Source organism: Astatotilapia calliptera, chromosome 17 (assembly GCF_964374335.1).
Source record: "Astatotilapia calliptera chromosome 17, fAstCal68.1, whole genome shotgun sequence".
In the NCBI taxonomy this organism is placed as follows: domain Eukaryota; kingdom Metazoa; phylum Chordata; class Actinopteri; order Cichliformes; family Cichlidae; genus Astatotilapia; species Astatotilapia calliptera.
Genome location: NC_137438.1, coordinates 35,170,244 through 35,189,868, shown reverse-complemented (window position 1 = coordinate 35,189,868; position 19,625 = coordinate 35,170,244). Strand labels below are relative to the sequence as shown.

Below are 19,625 nucleotides of genomic sequence, written 5' to 3'. Positions count from 1 at the left end.
GAAATACATGTTTTGCTATATAGCAGATAGACCATTGTTTCTCCTTTCATCTATGTTTAGCATTTTGGTCAAAAAGTCTTCTCAGTGGATGAGTCTGAAGACACAACATACAGCAGGTGGTGGAAGATGTGGCTGCATAACAAAACAAAAGTTATGTAATTCTTTGAGTATCCTGCAGCCCACCATGGTTGCCCTTTCTTTCTGTCTGTCTGATAGAGGTGCCTCACTCAGACGGTTGCCAAAAGCAGACGGGGTCAGTTCACACTGGATCTGACCTGTGAGTCAGGAGTGGACATCAGCACAACCCCCACCCTTGCCATAATCCTCTACTCGCCCAACAGACCTGCGTACAGGTAGTGATACGTATAAGCTTGACCAGTTAATTTTTCACCGTGATAATCGAGGCCCTGCTTTGAAAATGAATGTCACATAGCTGATGTGAGGTTTAAACCAGTTTGAAAAGAAATCAATCAACCACTCAGTGACACATCTTGAGGTCACTCCCCCCCCGCCTTCACAAACAAGAAGTTTAGAAAAGGAGATGGTTGTCGTTTGTGTGCTTCGTCACATGGAGAGAAAAAAAACAACAACATTGCAATTTGTACTTATTTGACTAGGAAGAATTTATTAAAGGTGAGAAACAAAACAAAACAAAAAGCCACAATCCATTGGTTTAACTGCCTTAAAAGCTATGTACATTATAAATAATTCCACTACAATACAACCATTTGTTTTTCCTAGTCAAGACCTACTTATTGAGATGTTACTGTCTCAAGGGCCTGGCAAGAGGGACAGAAGGGGAACTAATGTCCTGGAGCTGGGAACAAATTTGTCTGTTTGCCACTGAATACAACAGCTGGAATAAGTGAGTGTTTGACTGCAGGTAAGTTATTAATGCCTTGTTACTGCTGAACTGAGGACCAGGATGAAGACGGCAGGTTTTTCTAGACCTAAACTGCTGTAGGGGGATTATACAGAGAGGCCACAACATTAAATCCATCTGCCTAATATTTTGTGAGTCCCCTTTGTGACATCAAAACAGGTCTGGCCCTTTGAAGCAAGGTCACAGGACCTCAGAGGGTGTCTTCCGGTTGCGGGCGCCAAGATATTGCAGCAGATGCAGCGATCGGGCTTATTCTGGTGCATCCTGTGGATGGACTGACATGTGGGGAGGCCATTTCAACACCTCGAGTGTAATGACGAGCCTTTTGTGAACAGGACCTCTGTCATACAGGAGCAAATTAGCCACATTTGGGTGGATGTTAACAGTATCACCCACATGAATACCGATACCAATGGCTTCCCGGCTGAGTGACGCACTGCAACGAGATGATCGAGGTCATTCACTTTACTCGCCTTTGGTTTTTAATGTTGTGGCTGACACATGTAAAGTCTGTTTGCAGATCTCAGCACTCAGAAACAGGAGTGTTTTTCTTGTGCTTGACACTCCCAACAGTTACAGGAACTGTTAACTTGTCTTGAGGTTTAAAAAACTAGCCTGGATACTGGGCATATTGTGAAGTTCTCTGTCATTGGCCCATGTTTTTTTAAGTGCTAACTGCCCTGGTGAGAATCCTGCTGTTGCTGATGTGATGTCGCTGGGTTTAAGTGAGAAGCCGATGACCAGGAGGCAATCACCGATGACGATGGCACACTCTGCACGCTGCTGCCGCACATTGACGTTGTCAGCACAACGACGCTCTCCTCCGACACCTCCTCGACGGTCATTCCTCCACCAGCGGCCTTCCGGGAGCAGTCCATGCAGATGTAGTCCTCATTCTCGGCCATCTCGCATGACACACCCACACAGACCTGGTGGAACCACTCGTCACAGCCGCCATCACACTGAACCCAGTCGACCTGGGAAATAGGAGAGAAAAGAACAAAAAACTCACGTGATGAATTCAGAAATGTGAGTGAGTGAGACAATGACTTTGTCAAGCAAGACACTAAATTCAAAGATAATATTTAACAGCACTCAATCACGTCAGTGTGGACAGTGAAACAAACTTGCTTTTTTCACCACAACAACAAATTTGAAAAGAAGCTGCAGCTTTAATTCAAGAATTTTAATGAAAATACTGCATTAGCAATTAAAGAAGTCTGTTTCACAGCTACAAGTCAGTCACTGTTCAACTAATGTTTGATGTTATTTACTGGAATACATGACTACAACAGAGTAGATCATCTTGGACACACTTCAATTGTTGATTTTCAAAACATTAGAAATAACAAAACAAAAACAAATGTATTTACCAGCGCAGCTAGAAAAAAGTGGTTTTTGCTGTAACGTGAAGCTAAAAAATTTGAAGTAAATTATTATCATTTTCTTTTAAAGGTTACCTTCCTTTCAAAGTAGCGACTAACACAGCACTATGCCATCGTTTTGGGCTACAGTCACGAGCATGCCCTGGATAAATCATCGGTGAATCAAAGGACAGAACTGTAGGGCTAATGATTCCTTAGATTTGATTGGCAGCGCAGACTCAAGAGAGAAGAAGACTAGCCACTGGTTAACTTTGTGCAGTCTGCAGTAGCGTTTCTGATCAAGACGACATCAGGTGGCCTTGTTAATATGTTATGTCTAACTCTCTTTGAGGTGTTCCAGTGCGGTTACCAGCTGTTACTATTCAATAAAAAGGTACCCGATGTTCATTGTGAGAAATGTTTGTTATCCACTCTGGTTTAATAAAACAAACACACATTCAGTGAACGACACCACAGTATTTCCCAGTCTCCTCAGATGGAATCATCAAACTGTCGAGCGGCTCTGTATGCAGACTGATGTTCCGTCTGACACCATGTGAACATCACGACACAATCATGGAGGCCTACAGTTTAACACTGCAGTATGTTTGATTTCGTGCAGTCAATATGGGCTTAAGGGAATTTCACAGTGCAGAACATCAGTAGATACAGAGCCCTGACAAAATCCACATCAAGACTTTGAAAGCTCTGCTCGTGCTTGCTGTACAGCTAATCATATGGGAGCAAATCAACTGCATTTAGGCGTGTAGACAACGTCAACATGACCTGATGCAGTTCAACTTGAGCATTAGAACAAGGAGGAAAAGGTGATTTAGGTGACTTTGAATGTGACATGGTTGTTGATGGGCTAGGCTTAGTACTTCAGAGACTACTGATCTGGGATTTACCCCACACAACCATCTCTAGGGTGAATATCTAGTGAGCAGAAGTTCACTGGGAGAAAATGCTTTGTCGATGCCAGAAGTTAGAGGAGAATGGGCAGACTACTTCAAGTTGAAAGGAAGGCAACAGTAAATAAAACCATGTCCTGACCATGCCACTTAATGACCACCGTATACACACTTTGTACATAGCTTTGTAGATGGCTACTTCCAGCAGGATTACGTCACAACGCTCAAATCATCGCAAACTAGAATCTTGAACATGACAAGGACTCCACCAGTCACCAGATCTCAGTCCTCTAGAACCCATTTAGTGCATGGTGGAACGGGAGATATACACCATGGATGTACAGCTGACAAATCTGCAGCCACTCTTTGATGCTGTCAGATCAATATGGACCAAAATCTCTGAAGAATGTTTCCAGCACCTTGTTGAATCTATGCCAAGATTCAACAATATTGAGAGCTGAGGTGCATCCAACCAGGTACTAACAAAATATATTTGTAGACATAAATTTCTTCATAATAAACTATATTTCAGTCCTATTTCAAGGACGTAGATGTGGTCTACTACCTTGAATCATGTGAGATCAGTTTAGTTTCCTTGCTCCCCAGGTTTGAGTCCACATTTAAACCAGGTGAGCAGGGAATAACCTCTGAGACCACGATGGATCACAATAAAGTAATGACACAAATAAGATTAAGAATATTCAACAATTTTTCAACATATTATATAATGGTAAAAATGGTAAATGGCCTGTATTTGTATAGCGCTTTTACTAGTCCCTAAAGACCCCAAAGCGCTTCACACAACCAGTCATCCACCCATTCACACACACATTCACACACTGCCATCACCAGTGTGTGAATGGCAAGCTACATTGTAGTCACAGCCACCCTGGGGCGCACTGACATCATTAAGTTTGATGGACACAATCTTAATGTTAAGATTGTGTCCATCAAACATCTATGATTTCCCCCTTGTACCCCTTTCAACACACATCTGGATCTGCAATGGTGAAAATCGGTCGCAAGTGCCTTGAGGCGATTGTTGTTGTTGTTGTTATTTGGCACTGTATAAATGAAACTGAATTGAAATGTTAGTTCGTTTTTTATGGATAATGACAGGTGTGCTCACCTTATCTTTACACGGCCTCTGGCAGTTTTTGGCTGCACACACTGCATTCTCATCATTGGAGTCCTCTGCCCCCGACCAATCATACTTCGAGGGAATGTCAAGAATCTTCTTCTCCTTCCTCTTCTCCATCCCCTCCCTGATGGCCTCTGCCTTTGCGGCCGCTTTCTCTTTCCTCTTTCTCTCCTTCTCCTCTTTGGCCAACCGTTTGGCCAGTTGCTTCATTTCCCGATTCTTTTCCAGGTTGATTTTAAGTTTTTTCTTTTTGGGTTTACCCCCAAGGCCGAGCTCCAGACCCACCCTCTTTAAGTCTTTGGACTTGGGCGGTCGGATATCTCCCATCGCCGAAGTTCCACTGGCAGCTGCAGCAGCCATCAGCATGTGGTGGTGCTCGGCTCTTTCCAATTTGCGTTTCCGTTTCTTCTCGGAATCTTTGAGCTTGATCTTCAGAGGCTTTTCAATCAGAGAGTCGTCAGGCTGGAAAGAAAGGAAGGGGGAGGGGGGGGAAAAGAGCAAATGAGAGCGATCACTGCCATTTCTTATTCTGCATTTACTGCATACATTGTGTGTAATTACACCATCAGAACAAACAAAAATGATTAATCTCAGCATTAAGTCTCTATCCAGCTGTGCAATCAGGTTGCATAATGGCTGAACTTCCTACCTCCATGACCTGCAGGAATCTCTCCTCAGAGGGTGGGTGAGTGGCCTGCAGGATTCTCCAGATGTGCTGGGTCTCATCCAGGGACACCTCCAGCAGGTCTCCAAGCATCATCAGGTCCTCCAGCTGGGCTTTAGCCTGCGGGGACAGCTCAAGAACAGGTGGCTCAAGGCTCCGAGGTACCAGCGGGGTCTTCCTGGGCTGCTTTCTGGGTGTACCCAGATCTGAAATGTAAATATTTTGAGTATGAAATGGGAATCTCCCAAGGAGTAGTTAATGTAATTGTTTATTATGCAAATAAATGCCAAGAGGGAACAATGGGTAAACAGACTCAAAGCAAAGGGATTGTATTAAATAAATGCGGCCTCACTTTGAACACAGGACTTGGAGGCTGAGGAGTAAGCGTGCTCGACACAGAAGGAAGGCGTGGCAGCCAGCCACATGTGACTGACCACCTCCTCTGACTTCACGGGAATCTCCTCATCACAGAACAGGTAGGGCTTCACCTCACCAGGGTCCTGGAGCCAAACAGTCATACAACAACAACACAAGAAGTCAAAATAAAGTCCTATGACACCCCAATTTAAATCACACCACTGATGCCTCCCATACCTTCATATCATATCCGTAAGTCTCCCTGATGTCTTCGTCTGAATCAGTTTCCTCGTCGTCGTAGTCCACAGAGGGACGCGGTGACGTGGCTCTGCTGAAACCAGACTGCTGGAAAGTTTGGATATGACCCTGGGAAACACACACAAACACACACGTACTCTTTAAAATTTCTTCTCACAGGAAAGCTTTTATCTACTGAACTTATCAAAGAAATAAAAGCAAAACAGCAATGATTCTTCAGCTTGTTGTTGAATAAAAACTGTTTTGCCTGATAATTTCCCTAGAGGGTAGATTTAATTTCAGGTTTCAGCTCACCAGTCTGAAATGTGAACTTTCAGACTGCTAAGCCAATCCACTGGCCTTTTTATCTTTTTACAGATTCCTGCCCTCTGCTGGTGAAGTGCACATTTACATCCAAAGCATCAATCTGTATCTCAAAGAGAATTTCTAACCATGCAAAATTATTAATGATCAAAGTACCTGTAAGTCAGGATTGGCAGCGGCTTTCTGCAGCTCAGCGTTGATGATCTTCTCCGTTTTCTCCCTCGCAGCTTGCTCGACCATACGCTGACTCAGCACAGACAGCTTCGCCAGGGCCGAGGACAACTCCTCTGTGGCCAGAGCTTGGCGTGCTCGGTCCTGTTAAGAAAGTTTAACCAACATAAGTGCAGGTAATAAGCAGAGACCAAAAGAAAAAACACTGAGAAGCTCGGATGCTACCAGTTAGGCATTGTAATTTATATGCGTACCTGCCAGCTCATTGCCCTCTCAGTCAAACACTGCAATGCTTCTCCTTCTGGCAGACGCACTGGCAGCTTCTGCAGTGAAACTAACAATGACAGAATGGTCTCTAATCTCGGCCTCCGTGATCGCTGGCACAGCGGACACAAGAATTTGGAGTCTTTACTATTGCTCTGCCAATTCACACCAATCTTCTTCTGAGATCCAGTCTTAGGCAGAGGGACGCAAGCTCCGTGGAACCAGTCTTTACAAAGTTCGCACTGCAACATGAAGCCGCTGGCAGTCTTTCGACACAAACAGAACTTGACCTCCTCGATGCGATCTGCCATGGCCATCTTAGCTAAATTTGCAGCTCGGAGTGAGTGAATGGACTCCACTTCTTTCTGCTCTTTGGCTTTGAAAGCTGCTACAACAGTAGAAGGGTCCCGCACCTCCTCGTGGTTCTCCTCCAGATCACTCAGGGTGTCTGGGTCAAAGCCGCCCCTCTCCTTTTCCATGAGCTCCTTAACACGCTTTCGCTTGCTCTTGCTGTTGCCGTATACGCCAATGTCCACACGAGGACTGAGGACCTAAGAGATATTTGTTATAATTATCATACAGACTTTAAATTAAAGACATTTAAATATTTCTGCATCTCAGCCACAAGTAACATCAAATGTTTCCATGACAGCCCACCTGGAGCAGTGTGTACGTGGAGTTCTTCTTGAGGAACGTGCGAGCAGTCCTCTCCCTCCAGGCTCGAGCTGCAGCTACCTGAGACTCCACCTGAGCTAGCGGATCGAGCCGCACAGGGATGGAGCGGCCCCTGGCCAGCAGGCTCTCCAGCTGATCCAGGTAAGCATAGCTGCTGCCGTTTTGGATGGCCTCCACCTTGGAGGTCCACTCCTTGGCCTTTAGCAGGGCCTCTCGGAGAGCCAAAATATTTGGTAGATACGCTGGGATGTTCCGAGCTTCCAGCACAATGCTCTCAAGCGTTGCCATGCTGTGACGAGGTCTAAGATTATAAGAGCACAAACAAATGTGTGAACCGTCTGATTTTAAAAGGTAGACTTTTATGGGCAATTTAGATCTCCATTCACATGTGAAACCTTACCTGGCCTGCAGGCAGGCGCGAGCTTTATCCTCCCATCTCTCTGACACGGTAAGGATTTCTTGGAGTTCAGCCATGGCCTTCTCCACGGCATGGTGCGGTGCCAAACCCACCCCAGAGTCGATCAGCCTCTTCATGAGCTCCAAAGTGACGCGGTGGGGCTCAGCAAGGGTGGCACGCACCTGAAATTTGATGATGTTCTCAGTCTCTGTTTTGCTCAATCTTTTGATGTTTATGATTTTGACTCATATCTGTCACTGCAAAGATTTTGCTTCCTTTACACTGGCACATAACTACTTAGAAATCTAAATAGTTCTAACAATATGATAACATTCTACAGAAACGGAGAGCAATACGATGTTAGTCTTAAGTTGACTCCTTTTCATTTCCGCTTGGTAACAAAAGTGGAAAACCTTGTGTTTTTGCAAGGACAACAACTAATATCGCCTGATGTGGGCTCACCTCATCAAGCCACCGGGCCTGCTGGAGCTCCTGTTTGAGTCTGGGCAGCTCTGGCAGCTCCACATCCAGGCCACTGCCCAGATCCAAGAGCGCCTGCAGCTTGGAAGAATCTGGCATCTCATCTGACAGCGCCACCTGGGCCCGTTCATGAAAGTCCTCCACATTCTCCAGTAACTCCTGGCAATACGGGCAGTGACAGACACATTTAGAGGTAAAGGAAAAGTAGGAAATGTCAGGGAGTGGTTTAAGAGTATTGGTTGAATGAGCTGGGGGAGCAGAGAAAATTACACAAGAGAGGCTAAAACTAAATTTAAAAACCCCCAAAACAAAACAAAAAAACAATTATAATTGGGATCTATGTATCGACACATGGAACTAACTTTGACTTGTCGCGCCTGGCTGATGATGCAGGGTAGCCTGTACAGCTGCTCTACGAACGCTTTCAGCTCATCCACAGTCAATTTGGTCCGATTGCGATTGCTCTCAGAACGCAGGCGGCTACTGGAGATGCACACAGAAAAAGAGGGGAGAAAAAACCCCAAAGATTTAGTTCCTCTTTGAACAAAACCACCTACAAAATTAATACTGAAAAGACTTTTTAAAAAACTGATATCAGGCCCAGTAACTTGCGAGCGGTAAATCAGCACAAATCATTGTCCTGACCTGTGCCTCTGCTTGCGGCTGAGCAGCAGCTGGGCTACAGAGGAGCACGTCTCTGCTTCTTTGACCATCTCCCTCAGGCGACGGAACAAAGCGTTCTCAGGATACTTTCTGTCCTCTGCGTCCTCGAGCAAAACTTTGAGTTCAATGAGATCTGTGAGGGAGTGACAGAAAGAAAGAGCAGGAGAAAACAAAGATGAGAAAGGATTTAGATATAATAAAGACATAAATAGCTAAATTTAGGGAACAAAATGCTTGTAGTTTATAATGCAATAAAACAGAGACCTTTTTTGTTTTTCTGGTCTGCAGCCAAGGCTTCTGTGACCCTCTTTGCCCAGGTATCATAAGACTGAGCCCGAGTCTTCACGCCATACAGCATGGAGGGGAACTCCTCCAGATCATAGCGATACCTGGAATGGATTGGACAAAAACTGCACATTGAAAATTTGTTTTAAGAATTTACTACCAACACAAGCTTGTGCAACTCTTAACATGATTAAAGTTTACGCCATGAATTAAAAAAAGGAAAAAAAATCCCACCTAAGACACTTGTCGCCAAGAGGACAGTCACAGAGATCTTTCGCGTGGTGGAGACAAACCAGTCGGTCTGGGCTGCAGGAACAGGTCAGCGCAGACAGGAAACAGGTGGTCTTACACTTGTAGCACTGACGCTCATCGTCCGGAACGAGTTCAAAAACCTCCAGCTCGGACGACAGTACCCCCTGTTGGCAATGAGGAAAGCGATGCTCAAATAATCAGAATGGGTTGCATTACATGTATAACATCCACAAAACAAAAAAGAAAAACATTCACCATTTCCTGGACAGCCTGTCTGAGTTTTGTTTCTTCATCCATCATCTCTTGCATTTCTTTATAGACGGCAGCAGCCAGCTCCACGTCGAGGCTCTCGGGATCTGCAGCCATCTTGCAAAGCAGCTCCTCGTGGGAGAAAACGCAGTACCGGTGGAGACGCCGGTAATGGGCGACACACTGGCGGCCCATTGGCAACTGAAGAATGGGCGAAAAACGAGCAAAGTTTTGGCAAAATAATATACATAAAAAATTCAATATTTAAAATAAAAGAGGAGTTTGTATTTTTGCTCCCTCACCCAATCAGCTGTGCAGAAATTAACAGCCTCTGCAAAGTTGTAGCCCTGGTTGAAGCCGCTGTGGTAGGCCCGGGGAAAGGTAACCACAAACTCCCCGGCACACTGATTGGTCCTGTACACCTGAGGAGAGGAATATATATGTAATAAATAAACATGAATATCTCCACATGAATATTTAACCAGATCAAATTCCAACCCAGAGTACGGGCTACATACAGGGACACCATGCTCCATGAGGACGTTGGGATTCATGATGGTGACAAGCTGATGAAGGAGGTCAGGCTGGGAGTCAAAAAGCTCTGGAGCTAACTTTTTCATGACAGCCTCTAATTTCTCTGCTGCAGAGGCCGGGACTCCATACCAAGTCTTGGGTTCTCCCCTGAAGAACAGAAGGAAGACATCAGAATGTTCTTTTAATATTTAGGGCTTCTATTGTACCATAACTCCACAGGGCAGACATAAACATAAGATGAACTATAAAAGCCCTACTGAAGCAAAGGATTACCACTGACATGCAGAATTTTGTTTTCATCAACACTACTACTTATCTGCTGCTTCCAAAACTATACTTCATAAACTTGCCAGTGAAGAAAATTGATGGAGTAGCTCCAGTGGTCTTCGATGTGCCAGCAGAAGGAGGAGAAACACATGCCCACGTAGAGCCAGGGTACCTTCATGCCTGAGATGTCCACGTTGATGTGGGTGAGCACAGATTGCTCCAGCACTGGCATGTTGTTCAAGTTCCAGCCTGAGTTTGCATAATCCTAACAGGAAAGGAAAAGAGTGCTTCTATTCAGAGCAAATTTGAAAGTATTAAATAAATAGACTGGAGGCTGGAGTTTGCTAGATGGAACCACTCAATAAAATACAAAATAAGATGATGTGTGTGCAATTAAAAATCTTTAGCAGAATATATGAGAAAAAGAGCAGAAAAATATTACTTTTATTAGATATTATTAAGTAATAATATTACTATTAGATTTAGTTTACTTAAACAATACTGTCTCTACGTGTTACTTTTCAACTTTTGTCAAGGCAACACATCACCACGTTACGATATTTATACTGTGTAACCATCTTCTCACCTCCTCATCTCCCATCAGCCTCCTCTTTCCATCCCTGACAGGGAATCCGCTGCCGACATCCTTGGAGCTGATGTCTGCTCCATACTCTACAATGACATCCTCCTCAATGCTGCTGACCAGACGCCAGAACTCCTTCTCCACCAACTCTGTGGGGACCATCTGAGGAGTGTAAGATGGATCTTATGACATATCCTGTTTTAGGTCTTCGCTGAAAGGCTTGAGAGCAGCATCCGTTTACTCATTCTAGCTCTACTGAGTAGATTTCACATACATGAACAGGCATGTTGAAGTAGTCAGACTTGAAGTGGTCGGCCATCTCTCCGAAGCTTTGCAGGCTGTACTCCCTCACAGCTTGCTCGAAGCCAAATGCCTCCCTAGGCTTACTGCATTCCTGTGTAGGAGCATGAACAATTCATTAGAGTTACTGCTTTTGAAGCCACGCCCATTTGAGTAATTAAACTTTAGGTCGGTTGCTAGAAACAGACTTTTGTCTCTCTGTTCTATATATTTCTTTCAGTCTTCACCCGTATACTCAGTATGATGAGTACTATAGTAACTGTAAGAGCACCAATCTTTGACATGAGAAACATTTGTGGTATACCACAGATGGCTCAGGGAGAATAAAAGCACATTCAGCGCCTACCTCAGCAACACACTTAGGGCACCGCCAGTCTCCTTTGGGTACGTCCTGCAGAGGTGGGATCAAGCAGAAGGTGTGGTAGCTGTCGTCACAGCCATCACACAGCAGGAGCCGGTCCTCTTCGTCCCCTCGTCCACACACAAGGCAGAGATAAAGGTCGATCTGAGGGTTAGCGCCACATTTTTTTTTTTTTTTTTTAAAGGGAAAACAAAACAAGATGCAAAAATTGTTGTGGTATTGAATAACATGGTTAATTTTGACACTCAACACAATGAAATGATGAAATCACACTCACAAAGTTGACCTCCAGGGTCTCCTTGCGTGGTCTCATCTTGATGGCGAAGGCCTGGGCTTTGAGGTGCCGCTGCTTCTTGTTGAATCCATCATCTAAGTGAATTGGAAAACTACAGTAAGAGGAGTGGCTCTTGGTTTTTGTGTTTAAAAACAAAACATAAAAACAAAGCCTACACAAGTCAATCAAAATTTTTGTTTACCAGCTGATACGATCTCCAAGCCGACCATCTTGGGACTCGCTCCAAAAATTTTAAGGGTTTTTGGCTCCTTGTTTTCCCGCTAGAGAACAACAACAATAACAGCATTAGACTGTGAAACAAAGTGATCCTGCTAAATGTTAAGACATCCTCGGTCATTCCTGACACAGGAATCTGGATGTGCAGAGGGAATGCCAAAAGTTAACGTGTCAAGCACTTTTTTAAACTTTTATTTTGGGGGACTAATTGTTCTGCTACAAATGATAACTTCATGACCCATTTGCAACAATGTTATCAAATGTTACACTCAATGAAACGCATTAGTGCTCATGGCATTTTTAATTTTAGGTCAGCATGGGTTACAAACTCAACTCTGAGTTAATGTCTGAGCAGCTTCACTTTACCTCTGATTTCAGGCGCCTGGATCGTCTCTCTGGCAGTAGCCGCTCTTTGGTTTGCAATCCATCACCTTCTCCATCTTTATCCTTCTCATCCTCCTCATCGTGCTCCTCTTCCTCTACAGCCTCCTCGCCAACTCCCTCATCTACCTCATCCCCATCATTTCCCTCATCATACAACCTTTGGAGGCCCTAATCGGAGGCAAAATGATCACTGAATAGGTTACCGAAGAAAACCAGGATGTTATTTGGCCCAAAGGTTATTACAAGCTATTAGTAACAGGACATTTATATACAGTATGAAGTGTTTTGGGAGAAACTTCCCTAAGTACAAACATATACATGCAATTTAGACAAGAAACCTCAGAATCTACTTATGATGGTCTAAAACATATTAGCTGTTGTTTTCCTCCCAATTATGATATAAAATGCAGTTAAACAGCATTCAGCACCACTCACAGTTAGTGTGGCTCCAGTCTGGAAGAGCTCATAGGGGTAAAGGATCCTCTCATAGTGAGAACGTAGAAGAGACCCGGTGCCTTTTCCAGCAGGGTAGCCCATTCGGCTGGCCACCTTGGACCATAATTTTTCTTTACACACCGTCTCAAAGCCGCCCTCGGATGACACAATCTTTAATGCACACAAGGAAAACATTTTTTTTTTTAGCTCTTACCACTTAATCTATCTAATCATCCAAAATAGGTTTTAACATCATAAGGTAAAAAAACAAAACAAAAAACAAACAACTTTTTTTTTGTGCTGCCGAAGGGTCCTTATAGGGCTGCTCGATTATGGCAAAAATGATAATCACGATTATTTTCACTGAAATTGAGATCTCGATTATTTGACGATATTTATTTAACCCTTTAAGACCTACCATAGAACCAAGTCCGCCAGAGCTTATATTATTTTTTTACATGCTGTAGTGCCATTTGTGGGAGCATTTCAAGTTGCTATACATCAATACAACTGTTATAGCCCATATTTTAATAATATGTATGCATTAAGTCCATAGTAACTACATTAATTGCAAAAAAGTGCAATAAGCTACAAAAAAATTGAAAATCGTTTTTTTTTTTTGTTTTTTTTTAACATATATTTCTACTTGGAGAAATTTAAGAGGTTTATCCCTCAAAACTTTAAATACAAAAAAGTTGCAAAAAATAGTTTACAACAACAGGAAATTTATTTTGAGTGTCTTCATAGTTTTATTTTGGAGATACAGCAATTTTTATATACTGCAGGAAAAACGAAAGAACAATCCTATGATGCAAATTTGCAAAGAAAACAGCAGGTGCATCAAAATAAACTATTTCCAGCTGTGCAATTCGAGTTCTAAGCATCCCAGAAACTATTCAGAAAAGTCAAACATGACTTATAAAAACACCAGTATAGGCTTTTAAGGCCTACAAGTAAAAAACTACATTTTACGCGAATATGGCGTCACGTCCGGTGTCGGACAGGAAATGGCGGACATGCGATAGTTCGCGCTGACGTCTGTTTCAATGTGGGAAGTGTTACGAACAGCTGATCAGATTGGCAAAGCGTGTTTCTGGAATATTATGTTTTTGTTCCTGCAAGCGCTTTTTATGCAATTTTTTGCAAAGCTTTATGTGGAAGGAAACTGTGACCGAGGACAAGCTGATGTCATAAGATGTAAGTTTCATATGCAAAAAAAATTATTGCGCTAGCTTACATGATTCAGGTTCTACAGGGATTTAAAAATAGTTACACAAAACGGAGCGTGCTGCTCTGACCGGCTTTAAAGGGTTAACAATAACAATGTATTGAATAATGACTTTAAAAAATAATAGAAAATAGTGTGCAAATACTGATAACAGTGCAAATGTTTGCAATATAAGAAATAAATGAAAAATGTAAACATCTATGTTTAGTGAACTTTGCAGTGTTGCTCTATGGTGCAGCTACTCCACCATAGCAAAGTTTACACACTGTGTCTACTTGATCCACGTCTGTCTCCGCGAACCCATAATGTTTCCACACCACTGAAGTTTGGGTTTTTTTTACCTCTCTTTTCAACCAACGGCAGTCACTCTCCTCTCCAAATAACTTCTGCTTAGCTTTCCGAGCTTCCCTTGGGTCCTCTTAATTGTTGTGACACGTGTTCGAAATGCAGAGAGGTGCGCTCAATTTGCCACACGGAGCAGCGCGAGAGTAAAGCTTGAGGGAGGTGCTAATAATCGGCTCAGTCATTTTTAATGATCGTTGAAAGCCCAGATCGTAATCGTGATTAAAATTCGATTAATTGAGCAGCCCTAGGTCCTTATTTACAAAAGTTCACTAAAAAAAAATAAATCTATTTTTAGGTTAAAAAACAAAAATCTGAACACAAAACAAAAACAAACAAACAAACAAACAGAAAAAACAAAACACATCCATGCTGACTGGTTCCACCTTGCTGAGCTGGTAGAGGTCCAACAGTTTCCTCTCCACATGAGGGAATCGAATCTTAGATCCCTGCAGCTCCCAAAACTTTGCAATTTGATCCAGAAAGTTGAGCTTTACGCGAGTGAGCGCCTGGAAAAGCAGCAGAGAAAGAGTAAAAAGACAGATTAGAAAAATCAGAGGCTGGTATTCATTTTGTTTCCACATTTTGGTGCCAGGAAAACCAAGAAATTTGCATTGGGGGGGGAAAAAAAACAACACACACACACACACACAAAAAAAAAAAAAACAACAGTATGTCCAGACACCAGATCTATTTCGACAACTTCCATACATAAATACTGTTTGAGATCAGTAAAAAATAGGTAATGCAGTCTGATAATGATAATCTGCGCATTTCTAATATATATAAAACAACATTGCAGCTGTCCTGGTGCCCTGAACTGAAACAACACATATCCAAAATTTGACTTTAAGGGCATCCATGACATCAAACGTTGGACACAATTAAAACTAAACTGAAAAAAATAATAATGCAGCTTTTTGTTTTGTTTTAATAACCTTTTCCTAGTCAAAATAAAAACTGCAGTGTATTTTTCCCCCCTGAGTGAGACTTTTCTTTCTTGGTGTCCACATCTCCTCAGACCCGACATGGTCTGCCCCCATTCAGGTCCAGTCCAAAAAGGCTACATAGTGCCTGTACCACCTCTGACAACTGAGGAAGTTCGGGGTCTCCCCAGTGATCCTCAGGACTTTCTATGCAGGCGCTGTGGACAGCATCCTCAAACAGAACACTGCATCCTTGTATAGGAACAGCTGTGTTAAGGATCAAAAAGCTCTTCAGAGACTGATCCATACAGCAGAACGCTGCTGCAAGACTGCTCTCCCCTCCCTACAGGACATCTACACCTAGAGAAGCTCAGATATTGAAGGACCCGTCCCAACCAACTGTTCCATCAGGCAGAAGGTTCCGCACCATCCGGGCAAGAACAGAGAGATTCAAGATAAGCTTCTATCCCCAGACCATCTGTGTCTTAAACCAGAACATGCTGCCCCACTCCCCACCCACAGCATTCATAAGTGACTGAGAGAGGACTTATTCTCAACACATCCCAACCTGATTCTTCTCGCCTTTACTACAGCACTAGACACTTTAACACCCACTGCACAATGTACATTTTTAGATTTTCAATTTAAACATTTCAAGATTGTTTTATTTTATTTTATTCACTTAATGTACATAATTCACTTACTTACTGCATATAATGTGGTCTTTTGTATAATTCACTTAATGTACATAATGTTCTCTCTTTTTGCACAGTCAAGGAGTGTGTCAGGACACGTTCCACTGCGTGTTGTACTCATAACTATGCATGTGACAAATAAAGGATCTTGAATCTTAATTATCTATCATACACACAGCCAAAGCAGTAACAATAATGGCTTCAGTCTCATTATAAACAATGACTGGAGTTATTTTATTTATTCATTCATTTGTGGCAAACTCACCTCAAGTTCATTCAGCCTTTGCACTCGAGGAGTGAACCGGAAGTTGCGTACATCACAGGCAAACGGAGGCTGCCAGTCCTGATTGACAACAGAAAAGAAATATTACATTCACCAAAACAACCTGAGCAATGAGGAAATCATTGTGACAACACGTGACTAGTTTAAAGTAAAAATCAAAATCTAAATGTATCTGTTGCATGTATGCATGTAGACGCCATTAGGCCCAATGTCTACCATCGTTCCACTTTAACTTAGCTAGCCACCACTTTAAAACCAAAACACCAGGTGGGAGTGAGGAAAACAGCTACATTTTCTTCGCACTTTCGCCCACAATTTTTCTGAACAACAAACGGAAAGCAGTGCCAAAAATGTTTAATTAAAAACTGAAAAGAAACTGAGCCTCGTTTGACCTCTATTTAGACTAATGGCAACTAGTAGCGTCGCTGCGTTTCGTAAAATCCACGCAGGCCCAAAGTAAGCCAGCTCAGGATCACAAAGAGACAACAAACCAAAAACCTCTGCAGACCTTTAGTTTTATAAAAAAAAAAATACCTGAGGGGGTCGGATTTTGCAGATGCCCGTCTTCTCTGCAATAGGTCGGATCTTGTTGATGAATCCCAAAGGATCCGAGAAATCCTCCCAACTCGGCTCAAACACCGGGCATTCAGGAGGGGGCACGAACTCCGCAAACGCAGACATATCGGCGTCCATCCAGTGACAGTCTTTAAAAAAAAATATCAGGGATAAAAGTGCGCAAAGTTGAGCCTCAGGAGTCCATAATTGTGTTAGCTGCAATTGTTTCTTCCTTCTTCTTCTTTAGTGTCCATCGTGATTCTTCTAATGTCCCCAAATAACAAATCACGTCAGTGACAGGAGCATCCCAGGGGCGAAACCTAATGTGATGTGAAAAGTGAAGGCAAAAAATACAACAAGAACCGAGTCAATGATGCATGTCACTCCTGTATCCGTAAACAGAGGGCCAAACCAGGCCGGGGTATCACCACCAAATCCTCCCCCTACCTGGGACGGAGGGCAGTGTCAGTCCAAAAACACCACCATTGCTCCTCTCAAACCAAAGCTTCAGGAGGAAAAAAAAAACTGCGGTGAAGACTTGGCCGCAGACGATTTGGAGAAGAAGTTTTACAATACCCAACACACAAAAACACTCCGTCTATTATGTTAAACAAGCTAGCATCGCTTCTGCACTACCTGGGCAGTGCATGCTTTTTTTCGTGAGGATGCATTTCCAACAAACTTATCTAAGGTTAGCTGTAATGTTCACTAGCTAACGTAATCACGCTAGTGAACTCGTCGATGTCCTCCAAAATAAACTCCAGCCTCTTCGTCCTCCTACTCTGGTGGCACCAGTCAAGCTTGAAAACAACACGGATAAGCCTAGTACCAAGCGTACACTGTTGACTGTTTCCTTCTCTCCGCACATCAGCCCCCATTCATTGAAGCATTTGAGGCGACGGAGAACTAGCACACAGCTAATTTCGTAAGCTAAAAGAAGCTTAGCTACCGCTTCCCGTTGCGCAGCTAACATTGACGTTAGCTGGCACAGTCGGCTGAGAAGAACGGTCCTCCGTGGTTTAAGCAGGTTAAATGAAATCGCATATACAAAAGCAATACTCTCTTTGCTTTGTTTTACCGGAGGCAGCTTTCCGTATATTTAAACGTCGTCTATACCTATTGTAGTCGGATTAGCAAACGTGCTAGCTACAACTAGCAAGGAAAGGGAAGAGCTCTTATGGTGCTTTCATGGACACTCGGAAAAAGTTTCACTACTTTTGAATTCATTGCTGTTTTTTCATCTAACTTTGATGCTTGCGTGAAGAAAATATATTTGGTAACAAGCGCTAATAAATTCATATTAGTTGTAAAAATCTGCTGGATTGATTGCTGTCACAGTTCTGTGTTTAAGCAAAGGTGCTGGAAAAATCAGCAGTACGAATGCGGTTGGCGGTGTCAGTAATGTATCTTCGAGCAGATGTCGGTTAGAGGGGATCTCCTTAATGTGGCACACACTCAGGCTGTCAGCACAGCAGCCCCATACGCCTGTTGATCACATATTTTGTTTATACATGCAACGTGTCAGAAGAAATTTGGTTGGAAGGCAGCTTGTTTCAAGCCGTGGGTAAACTGGGTATATAAAAGCTCAGCAAAAGATAAAGAATGATTATTTGTAATTGTGCACTTAGTTGATTCCAACAATCCAAATGTCTGTAAATGAGTATGTCTCTTTATTGTGTTAGACACTTTGTTGCTGAAGTTGAACATATCTGCCACTAGTTTACATAGGCCGAGACAGATTAATTTCTAATACAGCATAATTTACTAGAATACAGTAACTGTGTAAATCCTGAGCCACCCCTCATGACTTTATATTGTGCTAAGTGAATAAGTTGCACGAGTTTATAAAAGTATGCATGGCAAAAACAGAGTTTGTATAATTCTTATGAGCTTGTAAGTTGATATTTGGTTCGACCACCATTATACTTCTACACAGGCTGAACTCTCTTATGCAATCTTTCTTCTAATCTCTTTAAATAGTGCTCAGGAGTAGTCCTCCGGGCTTCTAGAAGAACATTCCAAAGCTTCGGATGTTGGCTGGCTTTTGTTCTGTTTCAATAATGTTGAGGTGCGGGCTCTGTGGTTACAGTGTGTGTTTTTCTATCTAATTATACTATATTGGCACAGTGTTTGGGATCACTGTCATGTTGAAAAATAAAACCGTTATCATTTGGCTGCATTCCAGATTCTATTGCATGGTGGATCAAAATCTGATGGTCCTTTTCTGTGTTCCCCTGAAAATGGTCAGGTTTAAGAAGTGGATTGTATGTGTGTGAAAAACAGCCCATGTCAGAGGAAAACTTTGAAAGCCTGGAGAACTATTGTTCAAGGCCACTTTAAATTAAATTACAAGAAACTCTGGCTCCTCAGAAGTAAAATATAAAGAAGTGAAGGCTGTCTCAAGTACATAAGAATCCAAATATTATAACATAACATGATCCATGTCAATTCTAAACTACTAAATAAATAACAGCTGCAGTGGGATGCACTTTACATAGCATACGGAGTGTTACGTCATCTTCTGAACCAAAAGCTACGTAAAAATCTAAGTTTTAGAATTAGAGTTTGATTTTATCTGTTGGTAACAGTGGCTGAGGTGACTGTATTTGACTTAATACAATATTTTATTGTGTTTTTATTTTAAGAAGGATGAACTACTTAGGCTGGCACAGTTGCTGCAGTGGGCTGTATTGTCCCCTCATAGCATCAGGTCCTGGCTTTAAAACCAGGATTTATGGCTAGCTTTATAGTTAGCGGTTTTCTCAACACACATGCCAAACCCTCTGCACAGTATGGCCCAGTCACCAGCTTGCTGTCAATGAGTTAAGCAGGAGGGATGACAGGTAGGTAAACAATGCCAAAATGTGTGACTGTATTGTAGCAAACAGCTACTTAAGTTTCAAA

At 42.7% G+C, this 19,625-nt stretch overlaps 2 protein-coding genes across 3 annotated transcripts in view; one reads left to right on the top strand and one right to left on the bottom strand.

The window, feature by feature from the left end:
- LOC113009142 (uncharacterized) overlaps positions 1–19,625 on the top strand; it is a 303,928-nt gene that overhangs the window by 255,711 nt on the left and 28,592 nt on the right. The gene's annotated exons all lie outside the window — the stretch shown is intronic.
- On the bottom strand, positions 606–17,898 carry kdm5a (lysine demethylase 5A). Of its 2 annotated transcripts, XM_026146388.2 has the most exons (29): positions 17,169–17,889; positions 16,701–17,041; positions 16,149–16,226; positions 14,649–14,771; positions 12,693–12,863; positions 12,240–12,425; positions 11,839–11,917; positions 11,640–11,731; positions 11,348–11,506; positions 10,976–11,095; positions 10,705–10,863; positions 10,202–10,383; positions 9,836–9,998; positions 9,620–9,739; positions 9,324–9,518; positions 9,051–9,232; positions 8,796–8,920; positions 8,514–8,664; positions 8,231–8,351; positions 7,851–8,027; positions 7,392–7,570; positions 6,974–7,292; positions 6,307–6,867; positions 6,038–6,196; positions 5,558–5,686; positions 5,316–5,463; positions 4,949–5,169; positions 4,288–4,761; positions 606–1,860 (listed from the first exon to the last, which is right to left on the bottom strand). In XM_026146388.2, exons 2-29 carry the CDS (start codon positions 16,857–16,859, stop codon positions 1,555–1,557), a joined length of 5,238 nt encoding a protein of 1,745 aa, XP_026002173.2. In that variant the 5' UTR covers positions 16,860–17,041; positions 17,169–17,889; the 3' UTR covers positions 606–1,554. The 2 variants fall into 2 exon arrangements, with proteins under 2 accessions (XP_026002173.2, XP_080148064.1); XM_080291938.1 differs by having other exon boundaries at positions 16,701–17,898.